Source organism: Sebastes umbrosus, chromosome 11, assembly GCF_015220745.1.
Source record: "Sebastes umbrosus isolate fSebUmb1 chromosome 11, fSebUmb1.pri, whole genome shotgun sequence".
NCBI lineage: Eukaryota > Metazoa > Chordata > Actinopteri > Perciformes > Sebastidae > Sebastes > Sebastes umbrosus.
In genome coordinates this window covers 26,240,379-26,261,647 of record NC_051279.1, presented here as the reverse complement: position 1 = coordinate 26,261,647, position 21,269 = coordinate 26,240,379, and the positions used below count along the sequence as shown (strand labels likewise).

The window sequence follows — 21,269 nt, the reverse complement described above, 5'->3', positions numbered from 1 at the left end:
ATGTCCACAATGAGGATGTCAAAAAGTATTCTGGTAAACACATCTGGTTAAATTAAAAATGACCATATCAACAAGTAAGAAATTATGCTTTATTTAAAGAACAAAGAGGAAGAGTTAACACCTATACAATCTCAGTACATCTCCTGATTGGAGAGATCAAAAATACTCTCGCATGATGATGATGATGTTGTCCGTCGACCATTCGTCCCTATCTGAGTCCCAGCTTCTTCTTCTCTTTCTGTTTCTTGCGTACTACTTCCATGTTGCGGTCCTTCCACATGCTCTTCCTTAGTTTGATGGGACGACTGCCAACATACTTCCCTGAAATAAAAGAAATATAAGTATTATAATTAAAAAAAATAAGAAAATGGTAATATAAGAAATATGTACAATTGTATGCATTACGACATGCAATATATAACAAATAATCCTGGTGCAAATAAGTAAATAGAAAATGCAGAGAAGTGGGAGTGTACAGTGTAAAATGTTAGCGTTAGGTGTAGACTGACCGTTCATCTCTCTCATGGCTCGGACGTAGTCATTTGGATCTTTGAAGCTGACGAAGCCGTAGCCTTTTGTCTTCCCTGTACGTTTGTCTCTCACCACCTGATGACGACAATTCTTGTGAGCATGTCATTTGTCTACGTGTGCGTGCATGCAAGGTAGCAGTGAAAACATGGTATTGAGTTGATCACTGAATTGGGCATTCTCTGAATAAGCAAGCAGAAAGTATTTGACAATGAAGCACTGACACAGCGCTCTGATGCACTGATGTAACAAGCTAACCTTAGCTTTGAGGAACGACGGATATCTGCTGAAGGCTCTGGCCAGTATGTCGTCATTCACCTCATTACCAAGATCACCACAGAATATACGGAAATCATCTGCAACAAGGAGAGAAAACAGGACTCACACCAACATGTTCAGAGCAGTGTGACAGTGTTACCTTCACCCTGCAGCAGGTAATCAGGGAAAAGAGCATTCAAATCACCAGAGATATTTAAACATTACCAAACTGATTACTGTTATTTTTTGTTCCCATTGTAATCTATTGATAATAACACGCCGCTGATACGTCAAAATGAACTGAATGGGTTTTATTTATATGAAAAACGGCGGTGGGGGGCGGTGAGTAAGTAATGTAATCGATGTGTGCCCGACCACCGGTAACTACCGTGGCAAGCCTAGTGAAGACAAAGTCGGTTTGTACCTCCATCCCACTCCAACAGACTGGCGTCCTCCCAGCTGGTCCCCGCTGCAGTACGGATACACTTCTTCACCTTCTCCACCCTCCCTTTCTTTTTGTCGTCTGAAGCACTTTCCACTGGCTGGAACACACACACACACACACAAACATCATATGGCGTCCTATACATCTTTGATAGATACATTTTGAAGTGAAATGTATAACAACTGTATGATGTGTTGACAGGAAAAAGTAGTTTTACATTCCCTCGCAATATTTTTTTTGCAATCTCTTGATCCATAGAAACAGCTACTGTGTAGGTGCAGTCCAGTTATAAAACAGAGTGATGGACTTTGTAATTCCTGCCACTTGGGCTACATTTTGGTGGAAGTTGCAAAGTTGTAGCATGTACGGCTGATTTGTTATGACTTTTCAAAGTTTTAAACTTTAGGGAGTTGCTGTAGCGCCACCATCAGGACTATTGGCCCACAAAGGCAGCTGAGGAAGTTTAGCATAAGACTGGAACTATGTGCAAAGTTTGGTTTATTTTCATGTTTGGGAAGGCAGATTCCCTAGGAATAATAATAATAATATTAATAGTACAGCTGCCCGGCCCATAATAATGTCCTAAATAACCAAAGGGGTCCTTCAACGATCACATGTGGCTGTAATGTTGTGCTGCTGCTTTTAAATGTACCTCAGTGTGGGGGGGCTCAGGCTCAGGCATGTTGGGTCCAATGACGGCGCCGCTGTCTTCACTCTCCTTCTTGGCCAGTAGACCTGCTGCCATCACGGCTGCCTGCTGCTCTGCAACCCGCGCTGCCAGCTCCTCCTGAAAGAGACACAGTCAGACTGGCTCATCGACGGGACGCCTGCTGCTACAACAGCAGCACCCCATCCTGTTTCACATTCAGTAATACACAGCACCCAATCAAAAAGCACCAATACCATTCTGGCTTGTCTCTGAGCTCGAACATCAATTCTTTTATGTCCAGAAGAGGCAGGAGGAGCGGAGTACACGGTCGGTGCTGCCTGGATGACTGACGGCGTCGGTTTGATGGGAGGCGGGGGTCCCTGTCTTATGGGCGGTCCTGACCCCATGGAGACCATATCACGGACCTGAGTGAGACGCACCATCTGACACAAAGAGACACAAGGTAGGTTTAATGTGGAGAACTATTAGCAATGGTGTTGACTCAAGAGAGAAGCTACCAGTAATATTTGTGTTTACAGGAAGAGTAAACTGCTGACAACGGCTGTATCTGAAGCTGCATACTATTTATACTAGTACGTTCTGATTTGGACAAAATGTAGCATGTAGACTGCAGTATGCAAACAAAAGCTAAATCTATAGTGTGTGAAAAATACCCAGATGTCATACTGATTTGGAAAAAATCTCCAGTATGTATCAGACCAGTCTACCTCGCCTACTGTATCCCACAATGCAAAATGCTGGAACAGTACAGGCTACAGTTACAACAAAAACGGCTTATTTTTAAAAACTTTCGTAGCTATTTCATCACTAAATTCACTTCTGAGCATTTTTGAGGCAAGAAATCAACTGTGTAGATTTTGAATATTGACAGTTTTACGATATTAGATGGCAAGTCGAACATTTGCTCCAACGTTTTCAGAGTTTAGAAGCTCCGCACCTGCCGGGGTCGATACCTCGCCAGCCGGGCGGTCACGCTCACAGACCGCTATGAGCTGGCTGTAGCTCTCTAGAGACCGGTCTGTAGACAAGAGGCTTTTATTTCCTTGTTGACGGATAGTTTGTTTAAATATCACAACACAAATGTCCATTATAAATTAACAGGAACCTTTGTTGATCTGCATTTTTTGAGTTGAAAAGCTCCACAATCGCCTGCAGGCGTAGCTCGCTCGCCAGCCGGCCAGTGACGCTCACAGAGCGGCTACAGAGCAGCAGATTGACGAGGGAAGAGGAGAGGGAAAGAGCTGTCTCTGACGAGGCAGAGAGATTCCTGCTGAGACAACACGACCCTTTTTAACATTACTCTAATATCTATAGGGAGATCAGGCCACTGGTTAGTTGCTGTAACTGAAAAAGCAGTTTGAGTAAATGTTGTGGATCAATGTTTTATATTTCCCGTCTCCCTTCATTGATGATCCTGTTTGTCTCACTTCACTTTGAGCTTTTTTGTCCAGTGCTTTAAGAGCTGGTTTAAAAGCTGAAGCCTGGTCTAGCATACTGCAAAATAAATTACTTTAACTGTTTCATACTACTGAGGAACGCAGTATGTACTGTATACTGCATTCGTCAGTAGTACGTCGTAGGCGGTTTCGAATACAGCCAGTATCACAGTAAGACATAAAGCAATATTGTGCACACAGCCCGGGGTGGATGTCATGCCAACACTGTTTGCTTCTTTGAGCTCTGACCTGAGGTGCAGAAGCCATGTGTTGGATGGGCTGAGAGGGACCCTGAGGTGTCTGGCCCTGCATGGAAGGAGGGAGCATCATGGGAGGAGGTGGAGGCGGCCGAGGCAGAGGAGGAGCCATCGGAGGACCACGCATCATCGGCATCCTCTGACCAACTATCAACACAATGTTAGGATGTTAACATATATATATAAGAACCCTATTTTGTGAATGTAGATGAAAGTAAGGGTCATTTAATTAGCATTAGCATTTCTGCTGAAACAACTTAAACTGCTCTAGTGGTAAACTTACCAGGTCTCTGCAGGATATGGGGGACAAAGGCTGGTCTCAGCATGGGAGGACGTACTGGAGGGACTGGGACAGACACAAGTCACACAGTGAGTGTCAATGAAACATGTAAAAAAAAGCACATTATGACAGCAGCATGATGTCTGGGCTGTGACCCCACAATGCCTTCTTAAGCACCTCTGGAGTGTTCTAAACTTTGGACAACACACTTACTATACTTACTTACTACATAGTATATTACTGTAAACCCTAGTTAGTTAGTTAATTAATGTGTGTGAGAGTTCAAGTTCACCTGGTCCCGCAAAGATGGGAGGTGGAGGACCAACAAAACTGGCAGCTCTGGCGTCTAATGTCTGCTGGACCTGAGACACAGAGACGGAGAGAGAAGACACAAAGAGCAGACAAAGACATTTCCTCTGTCAGTAGCTCTATTTTTATTTTGCCATTAAGACAAAGATTTGTTTCTATATATTCATGACTGATAGTACATTACTATCAGATACTACCAGAACAGTACAAACCTGTCTGTAGGTGTTGGTGCCTATAATGGCACGCACTACTGGAAGCGCTGGGACAGAAAGAGCTACAGGTACTGCATCGTTAGCAGGTGGGCTTCCTGGTGCTGGTACTGGACCGCCAAGAACCTCCTGCTCAAAACTACAGAAAGAGAGGTACAGAGACAGACTGGTGTTTATACTGGGGGTAAGAACATTAACAGTCTTCTTTAAGAGTTACACATAACAATAACAGAGAAAATACATATAACTAATAAAACAAAGAGGAGAGTTCATTTTCCAAATGCTTTTAAGATCAATTACTTGAAATGTAGGTTATAAATGCTGTCAAGTTGAGTCATAATGCAATCTGAATAAACAATCACCCTCTGTTTATAAGTGGTATTAACATGCAATAACATTGCACTGTGTGCAGCAGGCATAATGTGCCTGCTGTGGGACTAATTAAGGATTATCTCTCATTTTATCTTAACAAGATTCAAATTGAAATGTGTCACTATGAAACAGGTCTCAAGTATTTAGGTTGAAAACTATTTTGTTTATTTGTTTTGCAAAATTTAAGACTATACAACATAACAAAAAAATAAATGAATAATATACAGTGCAGGAAGAGGCAAAAACCCACTGGGCTTATCTGAAGCCTCCACCTAGAGACAAGATTAATATAAAGACATAATATGATTACATAATAGTGATAACAAACAATTAGGACAATATATATAATAGGTTGAAAACTATTATAATACAAATAGTTCCAATGGCATATTAGAGTACAAATGGTAGAAAACATGTGGTGTTGTGATTATATGAGGGGGTCCTATAAGGAGTCCCTGGTTTAAAGCAGTGATACTCACAGAGCCATCTCAGCCTCCATCTCTTTCAGACGCTCCTCTCCAGACTTCAGCGCCATGCTGAGAGACATAAACACTGATCAGAACAACGGATCAGTCCAGCTAACATAAACACAACACATCAATACTGAAGACACACGAGACACATGAGATACATGAGACACATGAGACACATGAGATACATGAGACACATGAGACACATGAGACACATGAGACACATGAGATACATGAGACACATGAGATACATGAGATACATGAGATACATGAGACACATGAGACACATGAGACACATGAGATACATGAGATACATGAGACACATGAGATACATGAGATACATGAGACACATGAGACACATGAGACACATGAGATACATGAGATACATGAGATACATGAGATACATGAGACACATGAGATACATGAGATACATGAGATACATGAGACACATGAGACACAACATCTCCACCACATACAGTCTCTGATCTCCAATGCTAAGGGTTAGCTTTAGGAAACAGTACTAGTAGTTAGCAGCTGTGTCTTAATCTCGCGTTACTTCAGTGGTCACGATAGGAACATTATCATTACTGCACTCACCTTAGTCTGTGATGTTGCTGCTGGTATGAATCGTTAACGTCGCCTCTTGTTGCCTCAACACGCCAACAGGCTGGTTAACCAGGCTAACTAGCGCTAGCTAGCAACACAGCTAGCTCTGCTGAATCAACCAGCTATCCACTGATGTGAATGTGAACTTAGTTACCCGCGGTGGAGTTATCTGCCTGGTTTTACTCGACCTGCTGGTTGAACTGGTTATCTAGTAGGAGTACACATGTTTAAATGGGAGATGATGATGTAGCTGCTGGAGAGTGGTGCTAGCTTCTTCTTCTTCTTTGCGGCTTCTTCTTCTTCGTTGGAGTTTTATGGCGGTTGTCGAACAACTTCATGGTGCATTACCGCCAAGAGCTGGTCAGCGGTGTGGAGCAGCATTACACCTCACTAGTTTATCTACTAAAGAAAATTAAAATAAAATAATAAATATAATTTTAATAATAATAACAACATATACATATATGTTGTTTATTTTATTTATTATTATATGTATTTGTTTTTTGATATATGTATATATATATGTATATATGTTTATATGTTTATATATATATACACAAATATATATTATATATATATACGTGTATATATATATATTTTGTGTGTTTATATATATATATACATATATATATTCATGTGTATATATATATATACACATATATGCGTATATATATATACATATATACATATATATACTGTATATGTATATATGTATATATATGTATGTATATATATGTATATATACAGTATATATGTACATATGTGTGTGTATCTATACACACACATATATATACTACTAAAGAAAATAATAACAATAACAATAATAATAATAATAATAATAATAAGTACATAAATTTAATTTAAAAAAAAGAAAAAAACAGTATTAGTAGTTTACCACTGGGGACCATAACGTTTCTTAATGTAACATTATTTCAGTGGTCACGATAGGAAAATTGAAATAATAATAATACGAAGAAGAAGAAGAAATTAATTAATAAATAAAAATAATTAAAAATATATCTTACATGTATATATATATATATATACATATATATATATGTATATATATATATATACATATATACACATATATTCTTTCTATTAAATTCGTTCTCCTGAGATATTGGATCAAAACTAAATAACTTCTTTGTAAGAGATCATTTAGATCGTAGCCCAGTTTAATTTCTTCAAGATTCAGTACCAGTTCCTTTCTCTCAGCATCATATTTCAGACAGTTGAGCTTAACGTAACTTGTCCTTCACACATCGAAGACCTGGTTTCCATTAATTTGATTATTATCCCAGCAAAATATTATATACATAAAATGATATGGCTTAAAAAAATACCCTCCTTTTTTATTTTTAAAGAAACTGATTTTAAAACATATTTGACCATGATTGATAACTTAAAATTCAAAATTGACTAAAACTATTAAATAGTTAAAACATTTGAAATTGATTCCAATTGTTTAACTGACCCCGAATGTTTTTTGTTTGTTTGTTTGTTTTTTATTCTGTTTTTTGTTTTGTTTTTATTCATCTTTTCCTTTCCTTACACTTCATTTGTTGTATGAGTTGTATGATTTATAAATTATTTTTATTTTATTTTTATACTGTAAAATATTTTTGCTGAATTGTAATGAAAATCTGAACATGTGGATATATGAATGAATGAATGAATGAATGAATGAATTAATTAAAGACTTTATTTCGAACATAAAAATAAATAAAAACACAAACAATATAATAACAAACAAAACAAGAGTAATAGTGTCCGAAAAGGAGTAGGTAGAAATTAAACTTATATTTCCCTACCCCTTTCTCACTTCTCCTCTAATAACTCATATATCATAGAATGATAATATAATATAATATATAAACTATCCCAGATTTATTTACATCCCATATTGTATTGAACTTTTGAAATAAAGTATAAAAAAAAAACAAAAAAAAAAAAAAGACCTGGTTTCCAAGCTGAAACTTAATATGAATTGTAAATTGATATGGAATTAAATTAAAATAAGTGTATCCTGCTATATGTGAGGATAAAATTGCCTTTATGACCATTTTTAATTGATCAATTTCCAATTAAATTGTATGAGATTTGACGGAGGAGATGGCGTCACTGATGTGGGCGTGGCCAGAGGTCCAGCTGGCCCAGCTCCAGCCTGCTATATAATGCCCCCTCTGGCCGAGCAGGGTGGTTGTTTGTGTCGTGTTGGTTTCTCCTGCAGCAGGAAGAAGAAGCAGCACCATGCTCCGTACCGTGATATCTCGGGCTCTTCCCGGACTGAGTCGCCCGGCGGTGTGTCACTTCTCTGCGGCCGCTATCCCAGCAGCCAGCGGCCAGCCGGAGGTCCACTACAACAAGGTCAGTCTCTGTTACTGCGAGGCTGGACACTGGCCAACTGCGCAGTCAACAGGTGGCTGTTTATACAACTAGTTATACAGTAACATGTAGCAGAGAGGATGCATTATGCAGTAAACACGGTGCGTAACTGTAGAAGGTTTGTTGGGTTTGGAGAACAGAGACTGAGGTCCAAGATCCAGACTCTCTAACTTTCTCCTGAACTACTTCCTGCTCTCTGAGGAGCTGCTGGTCTGTTAAAGAGGAGCCACATCAGTGAATCAAGTAGTTTAGCAGCTGGGTTATAGCAGCTGGGTTATAGCAGGTTATAAGTGTTAATCATTAACATGATTACTGGTGTTTACTGTCAGACTTTGCTCCGACCTGAGGCCTCAATCCACTTCTCTTTTTTATTATTATACATTATCATACACTCTTAATTTCATGTGCATGGGTTTATGATTTAATTTATCTTTAGTCTGCATATAAAGTTCACAACATTGCAAACCTGTATAGTCCTTAAGATCTGGAAAAGGACATGTTTGGGTCATTCCTGTTACGCAGCTGCTACATATGAATTACTTCGTCATATTTTCTTTAAAATGTGTCATATGTGTTATAAGAAATGGCTTCAATTATAGATTAAGGTTTTTTTTATAACATAAACAAAGAATAATGCACTTTTTTTTTTTTTTTTTTTTTTTTTTTTACTTAACTTAGTTTTTTTTGGCACATATGTGCTTGATCTGACCATGTCCGCAGTGCAAAGTCATCAACTTCTACAAGAAATATAAGCCATGAAATTATAAAATACGCAAAATAGTCTTTAATTAAAGCTGCAAGCAGCAATGAACTGGCCCTTGGCCCTTGTGCATGTCGGGGGACGCTGGAGTGCGTGCACTGGAAATGACATATTGCACATTTTGTACCACTTCCTGTGTCCACTATGTGGCGCTAAAGGCTGACTTCCTGTTGTCAGTAGGTGGCGCTATGACTATAACTCAATATGGGTGTGTAGATGTATTCAAGCCTGGGCTCTTATCCAGTATGTGAAATTTGGGGCAGATTGGACGGTTTAAAATCCAGTTACAACATCTTCCTGTGTCATGGCGAAACATGCAAAATTGCGCCGTTCCACAAAAACCCCAATTATTGTGGTTTAAGAAGTTTTGTTTTTCAGCAAGTATCTTATGCAGTTATAGTAGGTTTGTTTTAGGTTGTCCAGAATCAATGTCCCTGTTGCTCTGGAAAATCTAAAAATCCCACTGTATTACTACATACAGTGTCATTATTTAGTTTGACCCGCATCAATAACCTAATCCAGTCTAAGCTCTCAAATGACACAAGTTAAAAGAACTCCCTAAGACCTCAGCACAAAGGGAACATTTGAGGATGAAATTTGAGGAGTGGCAACTCCAAGACAGAACCCCTTCCTTATTAGGCAAAAATATAAGACTATTGATGCACGGTGGGGAGATTTGCATGTCAAACGGACTAAAGAGATAGAAACCAGACAAGGAACTATGTCATTTCCTATTTTGGTTTACAAAGGTTTCACACTAACTCTTAAGTTTTTGATCAGCAGTGAATGGAATGATTGTTTTGGTGTGAAAGCAGCTCTTGTATTGATCCATTTTTACTGTTTCAGCTGTTCATCAACAACCAGTGGCAGGATGCAGCGAGTGGGAAAACTTTCCCGACCATCAACCCAGCGACCGGAGAAGTCATCTGTCAAGTAGCAGAGGCCGATAAGGTAAACACACTCTCTGATGCACACGGACTGCTTGAAGTCATTAATTTATGTTCCAGTGAAGGTGAGAGCACTTGTGGGCAACATTTACTGGGACTGGAAAATAACATCAAACTGAACTCTGTAGGTCCAACTGAAGTGAAACTGCGTGTTCATCTGTTACATCATGCAGATCTGCTCTGTAAACCACACGTCTCTCCCTTTACTTCTGTAGATACTCTGTATAGAATAAAATCAAATGCAAGTAAACAAACAAATGAAAAAATAAATAATAGGGCCAATAATATACTGTTAAAAATAGATACAAATATGGGGCGACCTCCAGCTCACCCGGTACAGTTTCCCCCATGTCCCACTTTCTTTTTAAGATGAATCATTGTATCTACGCAAATGTCCCTATATTGCAACACAGTAACAAAACCTGTTTCAGTCATTCCTGTCCGCCCCGTGCATGTCCAGACAGGAGGGTGTCAGAAGTGTTTGTTAATCTGCAGATTTTAATCTGGTCAGCAGCCGTCTGCACGGCTCCGTCTCAGCTGAGTCTCACGTAACCGCAACCTGAACTGAAGCCTTTTTTTACGCTTCAAGTGTATTTTTTTGACAATATGTGATGTTCATGTCCAATAAAAAAGCACAGACTAATACATTTATCCACATTTTGCGGAGCAGAGTGAGCGCTTTGACACCAAATCCTCCGCCATCGTCTAATGGGTGCTTTGAGAATTACACAGGTTTTTTTAGTCTTATTTACACGGGTTTAGAGGTTTAGAGGTCGCAAAAGCCGCGCTGTCCTTTTGCAAATTCACCCCGAAATGTGCTGCCTCCTTTGGAGCTTCAGAGCCACGAAGTATTAATAGTGTGACACAGAAGTTGTGTGATTATAGATAGATTATAGTGAGTTATACTTTGATACTATTGTATGAATGTTTTGACTCTTGGTCACCATTGGAGGTATATTTCATTTAACTCTTCTTTAACCTCTCCAGTGTTTGTTACACCAAAGATACGTTTTCACAGGAGTATTCCTTTTAAAACTACCAACTGACCAAGTTAGTCATGTGGTGTTGTATTTCCAGGCTGATGTGGACAAGGCGGTGAAAGCAGCACGTGATGCCTTCAGCTTGGGGTCACCGTGGCGACGGACGGACGCCTCTCAGCGCGGACGGCTACTCTACCGATTGGCCGATGCCATCGAGAGGGACGCTGCCTACCTTGCTGTGAGTCATTATTAAATGTCAGAACAAAAATGAACCTGTTCGATCTGGATAGACCAGTACAGGTTTTCCAGTAATTACATTTCCACTATATTATTATTGTCTTTCTCATTTCGTTTAACAATGTCTTTCCATTTAGAGAATGAGTCAAAAAGAAAAGATGGATGAAGAATCAAAACAAGCAATGAGTACATAAGTAGATGTTACTTGAATAAATCCTGCAAGGTTTTTGGGAAGATTGAACCAATTTTTTTTTTTAAATACTGCTATTGAACACTGAAGAAGGCACCAGATTCAAGACTAAATATTAGAGATGCCCCGATTGATCAACCACCGATCGTTATCGGCCGATATTCAGCAAAAATATGTGATCGTGAGATCAGCATTAATGCTTTCTAGTGGCCGATTGCGACTATTTAATAGATATTGGGCAATTATGACCTGTTTAATTTCCTAACACTAGTTCTAAGCAGCTTTATGCAAATGTATGTATATATTTATTATTGTAAATCAATTGACAACACAACAATGACAGATATTGTCCAGAAATCCTCACAGGTACTGCATCTAGCATAAAAAATATGCTCAAATCATAACATGGCAAACTGCAGCCCAACAGGCAACAACAGCTGTCAGTGTGTCAGTGTGCTGACTTGACTATGACTTGCCCCAAACTGCATGTGATTATCATAAAGTGGGCATGTCTGTAAAGGGGAGACTCCTGGGTACCCATAGAACCCATTTACATTCACATATCTGGAGGTCAGAGGTCAAGGGACCCCTTTGAAAATGTCCTTGACAGTTTTTCCTCGCCAAAATTTAGCGCAAGTTTAGAGCGTTATTTAACCTCCTTCACGACAAGCTAGTATGACATGATTGGTATCTATGGATTCAGTAGGTTTTTTCTAGTTTCATATGATAACAGTATCTTCACTTGAGCTTTACTAAAAACTGCAAGTTGCGTTAATTTGTCAAAGAAATTAGTGACGTTAAAACACATTTGCGTTATTATTGTATTTACTTTGACAGTCTTAGTTTTTATGTTAATAACCAATACAGATGACAAGAACAAAGTAAAGGGATAATATTTAGAATTGTTGACGGTTTACACTGACTTTCGGGACGAGTGAAATCATGGTGGTGAAAAAGGGTTAGTGTGGAGCCTTGTATACAGCTGCTATAACGAAACAAAACAACAACAAAACGATCGATATCGGCCAATACGACTCATCGTATCTGCAGCAAAAAAAACTTGATCGTGGGCATCTCTACATATATTGCATAATATTGCACAGCTTAAATTGGTTCAGTGTTGTACATAGCATGTGAAATTGATATTGTGTTGTTTGCACAGGAACTGGAGACCATTGACAACGGGAAGCCGTATGCTATCTCCTACCTTGTGGATCTGCCCACCGTGGTGAAATGTTTCAGGTAACAAACACAAACCTTTTAGGCCACAGGCAGGAAGCAGCAAGTTTTCAAAACAAAGTCACAAAATGCAACCGTGATATAACACTGCAGGTGGACAATACTGTTTCATCTAGCTCTTTAGTGTAATCTTATAGGAAAGAAGGATGAAGTAACTCTGCTTCAGACCTTTTTGATGTAAACACAAATATTTTACTAACGTACGTGTCAACCTGTTGTGTTTAGGTACTACGCAGGCTGGGCTGACAAATGGGAGGGAAAGACCATCCCCATCGATGGAGACTATTTCTGCTACACCAGACATGAACCCATCGGAGTCTGTGGACAGATCATACCGGTGAGAGGGTGGGGGTAGGGAGTGAGAAAAAGATTAAAATACTTTAGCTGTTGAATGAAAATAAATATGCAAAATATGAAAGGAGGATTCTTTTTGGCTGGACCGCAGAGGGCCAGCCCGACAAACGCAAAAGTCTGTCACTAACTGAGTGATGAAGTTACACGATTGGTCAGCCGAGTGTTGGAGTTTCCTCATTGGCTGGAACAGTCCTTTATGCAAATAAGCCCGTCCAGCGCGACACATCCGGCTCACGAAACTTGGACCAAGCTGTCAAACTAGGCGATCTAGTTCTAAAATGAACCGAGCCTATTTCTCTCTTAAAATGTTTTCAGAAGTATATTTTGGTGGATCGTTTAGACGGAATAACAGAAAGTTTACGAGCAGGCCACCATGTTGTTTCCTGTTTGAAACGGCGAGCAGAAAACCAGGGACCAATCAGGTGCATTCCACGATAGGGTACGTCACGGCTTGAACGGTCAGTTGATTGGAGCAGCGCGTCCCCTAGTGTCCTTGCCAGACCTGGTGGACATTTACCGCTGGATTTAACATTATAGACATGACCACTGACTACTTGTTTAACAATTAAGCCACAAATTCACAGACTGACCGTACACTTTCCAGACAGATACTCGGTTTGCACCGAGTCTTGTTTTCTTTGGCAAGTGATAATGGTATAACCATATAATCCACTGTGCGTTGGACACTTCTGGCCTCCCTGTCGTCCTTTCATTCCTAGTTGTGGACACCTCGTCTGGCATTATCCCTTACTTAATCTATGTATACAGTGTTCCCCATAAATCTCTGCTGTAGTTGTATACATCCCATGGTTACCCACATTCTGTATAGTTCAGCTATGTCAGTGATCTTTAACAGAAACCACTGCGGGACAACAAAACACTCGCTTAACTTCAGCTGCATTTGTCCAGAGTGACGGATTATTCAAGACTTTTAAGTCGCCGTCATTGTTGTTGCAGGTTCCACCCGTTAAACAAACAGAAAGTAGGCTGATATGATCAGGGTGTGGGGGTATTTTGAGCGTGGGTAGATGTGGGCACTCTCGATTATTTTCCTGCTTTTTGCCAAGACGTTGTTTTATCTCCTACTGTTATACAGCGAGAGCGTGTCCTCGAGTGCAGATGGGTCACATGAGGTTGTGTTATTTAAAACCAGACGTTCTGGGAAGCCATCCAACTCAGGCAGAGATTGAAGTGGGTGCATTAGTATTGGAGTGTGAAACACAATGTAAGCCTCGAGGTTATACATTTGACTGATGTTTTGTCCTCTCCTGCATACTGTCAATCTCTGTTCCACTAAATAATGTGATTTGATTTTAATTTGATTTGATAGGCATGATGCCATTTAACATCGTTCCATTACAGGGCATGAAGCTGATGTGCTGCACAGAGAGTTTAGAGCTAACTTTCAACTCTTGTCCCTAATTGGGCTTTTACATGTACAGTGTAATTTAAATATACTTCATAAAATATGCTGCTCTCTCGGCTCATATTTCACCATTAAGGTGAAGTGAAGTCAGGTCAGAAAGAACAGGTGGAGTGGTAGATTAATGGGTGGAGTAGCACATCAATGTGATTTATCGGCTTATCAGATGCCAAAACACTGCCCAACAGATTGTCATGCTCACTGACAGGATGTTACAACCCTGCAAATATTTGATCTTATCGATAGCGAGGGAACGTAACAAATACTGAGTTCACTTTGCAAAATGATTAACCAGGAATGTGAGCATGAATGCATTTGTTTGGCCAACGCAGAGCTTTGCTGGATGTCGTGGTGTTGCAGCAAAAGTTGAGACTGGTTCAACTTTTGTGCCAAATGGCCCTTCATTGTTTTACCTGAACCCTCTGTGTTGACAGACTGCGCCCCCTTTAACTCTATCGTTGTTATAACTGTTATTATTGTTCTAATTATTATTAGAATTAATTATGTTCCTTGCTCATTTATTTATTTAGTTATTTCCTTCCCTATGCTTCCACTTAGTTAGCCTAAGTTAACTACTTATTTTATTATTTATTTATTTATTTATTTATTTATTTATTTATTTTTTCTTTCTTAACCTCTCCTTTCTCCATGTATCTCACACACACACCACTTGGTTCTCTCATCCTATGGCAGAAATGTGTTAACAATGTATTGTCTTTTGTCTTGCAATACATTATTATTTTTTTTTTATATTTTTGTGGGCTGTCTAGATCAGAAAACATAGGATTCAACAAGACATTCAGATTTGGCTCCCCTTCCTATGTCACATGCAGGCTCAGTAGAATATATCGCCCACAGCTTGAGAACTACCTTTGCAAAGGTGCCCCATGATTTGAGCATTTTCTTTATGCTAAATGCAGTACCTGGGAGGGTTTCTGGACACTATTTGTCATATTTGCCCACTCCCATGTCGATAAGAGTATTAAATACTTGACAAATCTCCCTTTTAAGCACCGTGCACATCCACTCAGTTTAAGTAGGACAAAGGTGAACTCTGACTTGGGAATTTGCTAGAGCCGGCTGGAGATCACACCTAAACAGGAAAGGCATGCTTGAATTTGTCCGTCACGCTGGTTTTTATTAAAAGTGAATAGAAAATGCAATATTCTAATATTCCTGATCTTTCTCTCCGTCTCTATCTGCAGTGGAACTTCCCTCTGTTGATGCAGGCCTGGAAACTCGCCCCGGCCCTGGCGACTGGGAACACCGTGGTGATGAAAGTTGCAGAGCAGACGCCACTCACAGCGCTCTATGTAGCCAGCCTGATTAAAGAGGTACTAGGTTCATACTTATACATATAAGAAAATATAATAATCCAAGGCACACTGTAAAGTTTGTACAAAATTAAAATGCCTTTATTTTACATGGCAATAATTGTTAAAATTGTGCTCATTGTGCTCAAACTCATTGTGCCTTTAAATAGACAGACAGAGCTCACACAAAAGTTACTTCTTTTAGATGTACTCATTGAGACGCGTTTCCACTTCCTCACACTGTACAACAGTGAAGCCAAAATATCTCGACTTATGACCTATACTGCAGCCAGCCACCAGGGGCCGATCCAGATGTTTTGGCTTTATTTTTGGGGAGCTGTCATGTCATCCATCTATAATCTTATATAAAGTCTATGGATGTACTCAATAATAATGAGCAACATTTCTCAAGCTTTTATTGACTTGGTTCTGTTTCCAGGTGGGTTTTCCTGATGGTGTTGTGAACATCTTGGCAGGCATGGGGCCATCAGCTGGCGCTGCCATTGCTGGGCACATGGACGTTGACAAGTTGGCCTTCACTGGATCCACAGAGGTAGGACAATGCTCTGTGTTTATTATGGAGATTATAATGTTCTTTTTGTTTGTATGTTTTTTTCTCTTTTTTCTTTTTTGGGCCCCCTCTAGGACTAAAGTTATTAATTTATTAATAATTGTTAATGTGTATAAGGGTTTAGAACATTATGATAGAAGTATATGATGGTCATCCCCATGCTCTATTATGTCTCCTAAGTTGTTGCAGCAATTTTGGGATTGATACCATTTGTTACAGAGATTTGTAGCTAAATTTAACCATTTTTTTTAAAAATACCACATTACGACACCAAGACCTTGAGGAACACCATAGAAAAAGCCATGCTGTGATTTGGTATCAAAAACTTTTGACATTTTGAGATTTCTGCAAGAATTGCATTTTTCAGCGATTGGATGGCGAGCACTTCTGTTGTGTAAACTGCTCAGAAACCCCCTTATTGTCAATCTAGCTAGGAAAGCCACCCATCCTCTGAATGCTCTAGGTCTCTAGTTTGTGGCTGTAAAGTTTCATGAGGCTGTGATTATCCTAGAGGTCACCACAGGTCATTTATACAGTGAGGTCACGTTTTAAAAAAAATGGTCTAATTACAATGAAATGGCTCCTGTGGGGACTAAAATCATCACACATGAATACAGTTGGGCTCATTGGATCCACAAGAGTCTCAGTGATACCCAGTTTATGTAATTCAAGACTGTTTAGGGACCCCAGTATGCAGAAATATTCAGATACACCATTTTAGAATAGGTGAAAATAACACATTTATTCAAAAAACTGCATATGATTATCATAAAGTGGGCATGTCTGTAAAGGGGAGACTCGTGGGTACCCATAGAACCCATTTACATTCACATATCTGGAGGTCAGAGGTCAAGGGACCCCTTTGAAAATGACCATGACAGTTTTTCCTCGCAAAAATTTAGCCCAACTTTGGAGCGTTATTTAGCGATCTTCCCTACAAGCTAGTATGACATGGTTGGTACAAATGGATTCCTTGTGTTTTCTAGTTTAATATGACATGATATGTATCTTAACTCTAAAACTGAACCTGCTACAACCTAAAAAACACAAGTTGCTTTAATGCGTTATAGAAATTAGTGGTGTTAAACGGGTCTCAGAGGGTTAATAGCACTAACTTCTCCCATTTCACCAATAAAGTCATTTCAGATGAAGCAAAGGTGTCACCATCTCTTTCTATCTGTGTCCCTCAGGTGGGTCATCTGATCCAGCAGGCTTCAGGCAGCAGTAACCTGAAGAAAGTCACTCTGGAGCTGGGAGGGAAGAGTCCTAATATCATCCTGTCCGACGCAGACAGTATGTATTCTGGCTCTTTACGTATAGCTTTTTTTTATCTGTTTTTATTGTGCTTTTAACAATTGAAACTTGCAAAACACAACTCTCCACATGAGAGATCATACAGACTATAAGAATTATAATTATACATTTGTGATAAACAATCTGCCATATAATACAAATTTACAGTTCACAGAAGAGTATGCCTTACCAACAGTCTTACCAACAGAAAAAAAGTAATAATTAAATAAATAAATATTATTAAAAATATAAACTAAATAAATAAAGATTTTTCGTTGCATACAAGTCCTGAAATGCATTAAAACATCACAGGTTGTTATAATAGTGGAAGAGTGTTTTAGTTTTAGTATTGTCTATTTTTTTTTAGAATACTTTGATGGTGAAAGTTCAGGTTGTCTTTGTCATTTCCTCGTTCAGTGGAAGATGCAGTGGAGCAGGCCCACTTTGGTCTGTTTTTCAACCAAGGCCAGTGCTGCTGCGCCGGCTCTCGAACCTTCGTCCAAGCGGACATCTACGACGAGTTTCTGGAGCGCAGCGTTGAGCGAGCTCGGAAACGAGTGGTGGGAAACCCTTTTGACTTGAAGACCGAGCAGGGACCTCAGGTAACACTCAACACAACATTACTTTCAACAAGATCACAACACAAACACACCGTAACAAAAACTCAACTATCTCTCTTTATAAAAAGAGTTATACTCACATTAATATGAAACTTTTATGTTTATTTATTACACAGCTTTGTTGAATACTTGATTCCGATTGGGCAATTACGGCGTTCTAAGGCCTGTTATTTTCTTGTACCAGACCGCTGCTATGACTAACGGAGCGCTGCTTTGAATAACAGACCGCTGCTATGGACGCAGCTGATGTTGGACTCCGGAGGACCATTTTTGTGTCAAATTATTATCTCTTTAGTAAGAGTGTACGTACTCTCACCCCTCTCTGATGACTTTGTGTCCAGGTGGATCAGGAGCAGTTCAACAAGATTCTGGGCTACATCAGCACCGGGAAGAGAGAGGGAGCCAAGCTGATGTGTGGAGGAGGAGTGGCTGCAGACCGAGGATACTTCATCCAGCCGACTGTGTTCGGAGACGTCCAGGACAACATGACCATTGCCAGGGAGGAGGTAGGATAGTACGGAAGATTTGCAATGCTTAAATAACTATAAATCAAACAAATAAAGTGAAATGCAATACACATTGTTATGTATTTCCTTTTTATGAATGCATAGTTGAATTCAAAACATATAGGGCCCTATCTTACACCCTGGGGGAAAGCGGCACACAGCGCAGCGTAACTGTTATTGCTAGTTTCAGACGCCCAAGTTGTGTATGTCCTGCTAATTAAAGGGCGCATTATTCAGATAGTAAGATGCGCCCATACCTTTTAAAGTTCCCAAAATGGGGTATTGTCACTTGATTTATGACATCATCGTTCGAGGTATCGACTATTCCTTCGCAATTTAGTCACAAGTTCGAAAAAATTTACATTAAATGCATGAAAAATGCATGATATTCAAAATGGCCGACTACCAGTTGGGTGGAGCTAACGCAAGCCAATGGGAAATATGTCCGAAATGATGAGAGCAATGTGGGTACCAAATTTCATGAATATCGGAGCAACTATGTTCCAACTAAGGCCTTCCATGCATTAGGGGGCGCTATGGAGCCCGCTGGCCATGCCTGAGGTCAGTCACTGCACTATAAAATGGATGCAAGTGTGTTTATATAATGTTTTGCTTGTGTGTCTTATGTGTCATATTGATAGAAACGAGTATTGATTACTCCTTCATGTTTTCTCTGGCAGATCTTTGGTCCCGTGATGCAGATCTTGAAGTTTAAGTCGATGGAGGAGGTGGTGAAGAGAGCCAACGATACGAAATATGGTCTAGCAGCCGCTGTGTTTACGAAGGACATCGATAAGGCCAGCTATGTCTCCAACGGGCTGCGTGCCGGCACAGTCTGGTAGGGGTGTTATTACTAAAAACATCGCTGTGAGATCTTCATGGCTAATCCCTAATCCCTCTCTCGTGATTATTCACAGGAAAACTTTGGCATTTTACAGCATTGGTTTTGTTTCATTCCTATCAGCTATGATATTACATTTTACTCATTATCACTGTGCAGCTCTGGAGATACGTGACACAAATAGGCAGAGTTTTACAAAGAAGTCCAGTAGCGCAAAATGTCCAAAACTATGAAAATAAGACACAAGGGTGTGGGTCGGCTGTCTCACTGAAACGTGTGTTTTCTCCCACAGGGTCAACTGTTATGACGTGTTTGCCTCTCAGGCTCCGTTTGGAGGTTATAAGATGTCCGGTAATGGCAGAGAGCTTGGAGAGTACGGCCTGGACAACTACACAGAAGTCAAAACGGTAATTACTAAAAGATATACTATCATAAAGAGTTTTAAAAGACTGAAGTCTGACACCCTCTCATATCTAAAGTGTGTTTTAAACCTGCAGTAGGCAGAATGTTTTTGGCATCATTGGACAAAAATTCCATAATAACCTTTCAGCATATTGTAATTCAAGTGTTCTGATGGTACGTGTCCACAGCCTGCGTCATTTCCACGCTTCTGTCATTTTTTTTACTTTTCTTTTTACTATTTTTCGGACAGTTTTCCAAAACTTTCGGACATTTTTTTTACTATTTTACAGACTTTTTTGGACCTTTTTTAGAACTTTGAGATATTTTTCTTTTGCTATTTTTTTTTTTTACCTTAATTGGAATTTTTCTGGACATCTTTGTGTTTCTGAAAACATTTTATGAGAGAAATAAGCCATGCAGTTGCTAAATCTGTCTTTATTTTGGATCGACAACTGTTAGTTTTAAAGTTTTTAGGGAGTTTCCAGAGGTGGCGAGTTACGCCGGATGCCCGTTTTGTCCGAAAAATGTCCTATGAATATCCAAAATATGTAAAAAATAAAATTTAAAAAAAAAAAAAACGTCCAGAAAATATATGGAAGATGGCCGAAAAATGTCAAAAAAGTCCAAAAACAGTAAAAATGTCAGAAAAAAAGGGGAAACAAATTTCCTTGTGTCAAGTGGCAGCCCATCAAGCGCCCACGCTGGGAAGCGAGACGATCCTTAAAAACGTCCCTTTGGACATGTACCATCACTCCCCACCGCTCCGGAGAAGGACAAGCTATCCAACTAACGTCTCTGGAGCTGCGTCCGCTCTCTTCCCGGCGAGCAGCGTCCACACTTTGCGGCCCCACGTGTGTTGTCACCATAACAACTATCACCTTTTGTTCCAGTCAAATGACCACAAAGAACAGTTTGTTCTACACCTATTTCTACAGTTAGGTCTGTTTATTTGAATATATGATTACAAACTGAGATACATAACTAACTAAATATTCTCTATACCTTTTGTCGGTGTTGTCAGGTGATCACCAAGGTCCCACAGAAGAATTCGTAGACGTGCAGTGATCCCAGTCAGCAGCTGATGAATGTCTGAGATGCTGCTCCGGTGATCTGTACTAAGTAATTCTGCTGCTCTCTGTGAAACATGCACAGTGCACACCTGTTGAAGCAGGGAGGGATCCCATTCATTTGCTGTGAAAATGCACACATAGCCACACTCTACATACAGTATGTTCCACCTGATTCAGTTTCATCATACAACTTTAAAGACACATCTGTAATCTGTGGGCTTTGAAATTTATACATTTTCATAATAAATGCATTTGAAGCACTAGTTCCTTCATCATTGTGTGTTATTTACAGAAA

At 39.6% G+C, this 21,269-nt stretch overlaps 2 protein-coding genes across 2 annotated transcripts; one reads left to right on the top strand and one right to left on the bottom strand.

The window, feature by feature from the left end:
* Positions 1–69: 69 nt before the first annotated feature.
* On the bottom strand, positions 70–8,376 carry rbm42 (RNA binding motif protein 42). The gene is made up of 13 exons (XM_037783632.1): positions 8,367–8,376; positions 5,832–6,113; positions 5,244–5,300; positions 4,396–4,531; positions 4,167–4,236; positions 3,878–3,940; positions 3,587–3,741; positions 2,135–2,323; positions 1,884–2,018; positions 1,211–1,328; positions 787–884; positions 510–606; positions 70–321 (listed from the first exon to the last, which is right to left on the bottom strand). The coding sequence occupies exons 3-13, from the start codon at positions 5,297–5,299 to the stop codon at positions 209–211; spliced, it is 1,230 nt and encodes a 409-aa protein (XP_037639560.1). The 5' UTR covers position 5,300; positions 5,832–6,113; positions 8,367–8,376; the 3' UTR covers positions 70–208.
* LOC119496361 (aldehyde dehydrogenase, mitochondrial-like) lies at positions 8,017–21,237 on the top strand. The gene is made up of 13 exons (XM_037783610.1): positions 8,017–8,210; positions 9,835–9,939; positions 11,013–11,153; positions 12,505–12,584; positions 12,807–12,918; positions 15,564–15,692; positions 16,111–16,224; positions 17,433–17,535; positions 17,953–18,137; positions 18,497–18,661; positions 19,342–19,499; positions 19,795–19,909; positions 20,926–21,237. Exons 1-13 carry the CDS (start codon positions 8,094–8,096, stop codon positions 20,956–20,958), a joined length of 1,557 nt encoding a protein of 518 aa, XP_037639538.1. The 5' UTR covers positions 8,017–8,093; the 3' UTR covers positions 20,959–21,237.
* Positions 21,238–21,269: the final 32 nt, after the last annotated feature.

Bases quoted from the DNA above. Each gene is read 5' to 3' on its own strand.
- LOC119496361 (XM_037783610.1), top strand. From the start codon at position 8,094: ATGCTCCGTACCGTGATATCTCGGGCTCTTCCCGGACTGAGTCGCCCG. The intron at 18,662-19,341 runs GTAGGATAGTAC...TTTCTCTGGCAG, and splicing joins TGACCATTGCCAGGGAGGAG to ATCTTTGGTCCCGTGATGCA. The intron at 19,500-19,794 runs GTAGGGGTGTTA...TTTCTCCCACAG, and splicing joins CTGCGTGCCGGCACAGTCTG to GGTCAACTGTTATGACGTGT.
- rbm42 (XM_037783632.1), bottom strand. From the start codon at position 5,299: ATGGCGCTGAAGTCTGGAGAGGAGCGTCTGAAAGAGATGGAGGCTGAG. The intron at 3,941-4,166 runs GTGAACTTGAAC...TGTCTGTCCCAG, and splicing joins TCCCATCTTTGCGGGACCAG to TCCCTCCAGTACGTCCTCCC. The intron at 607-786 runs GTTAGCTTGTTA...TGTCGTCATCAG, and splicing joins CGTCGTTCCTCAAAGCTAAG to GTGGTGAGAGACAAACGTAC.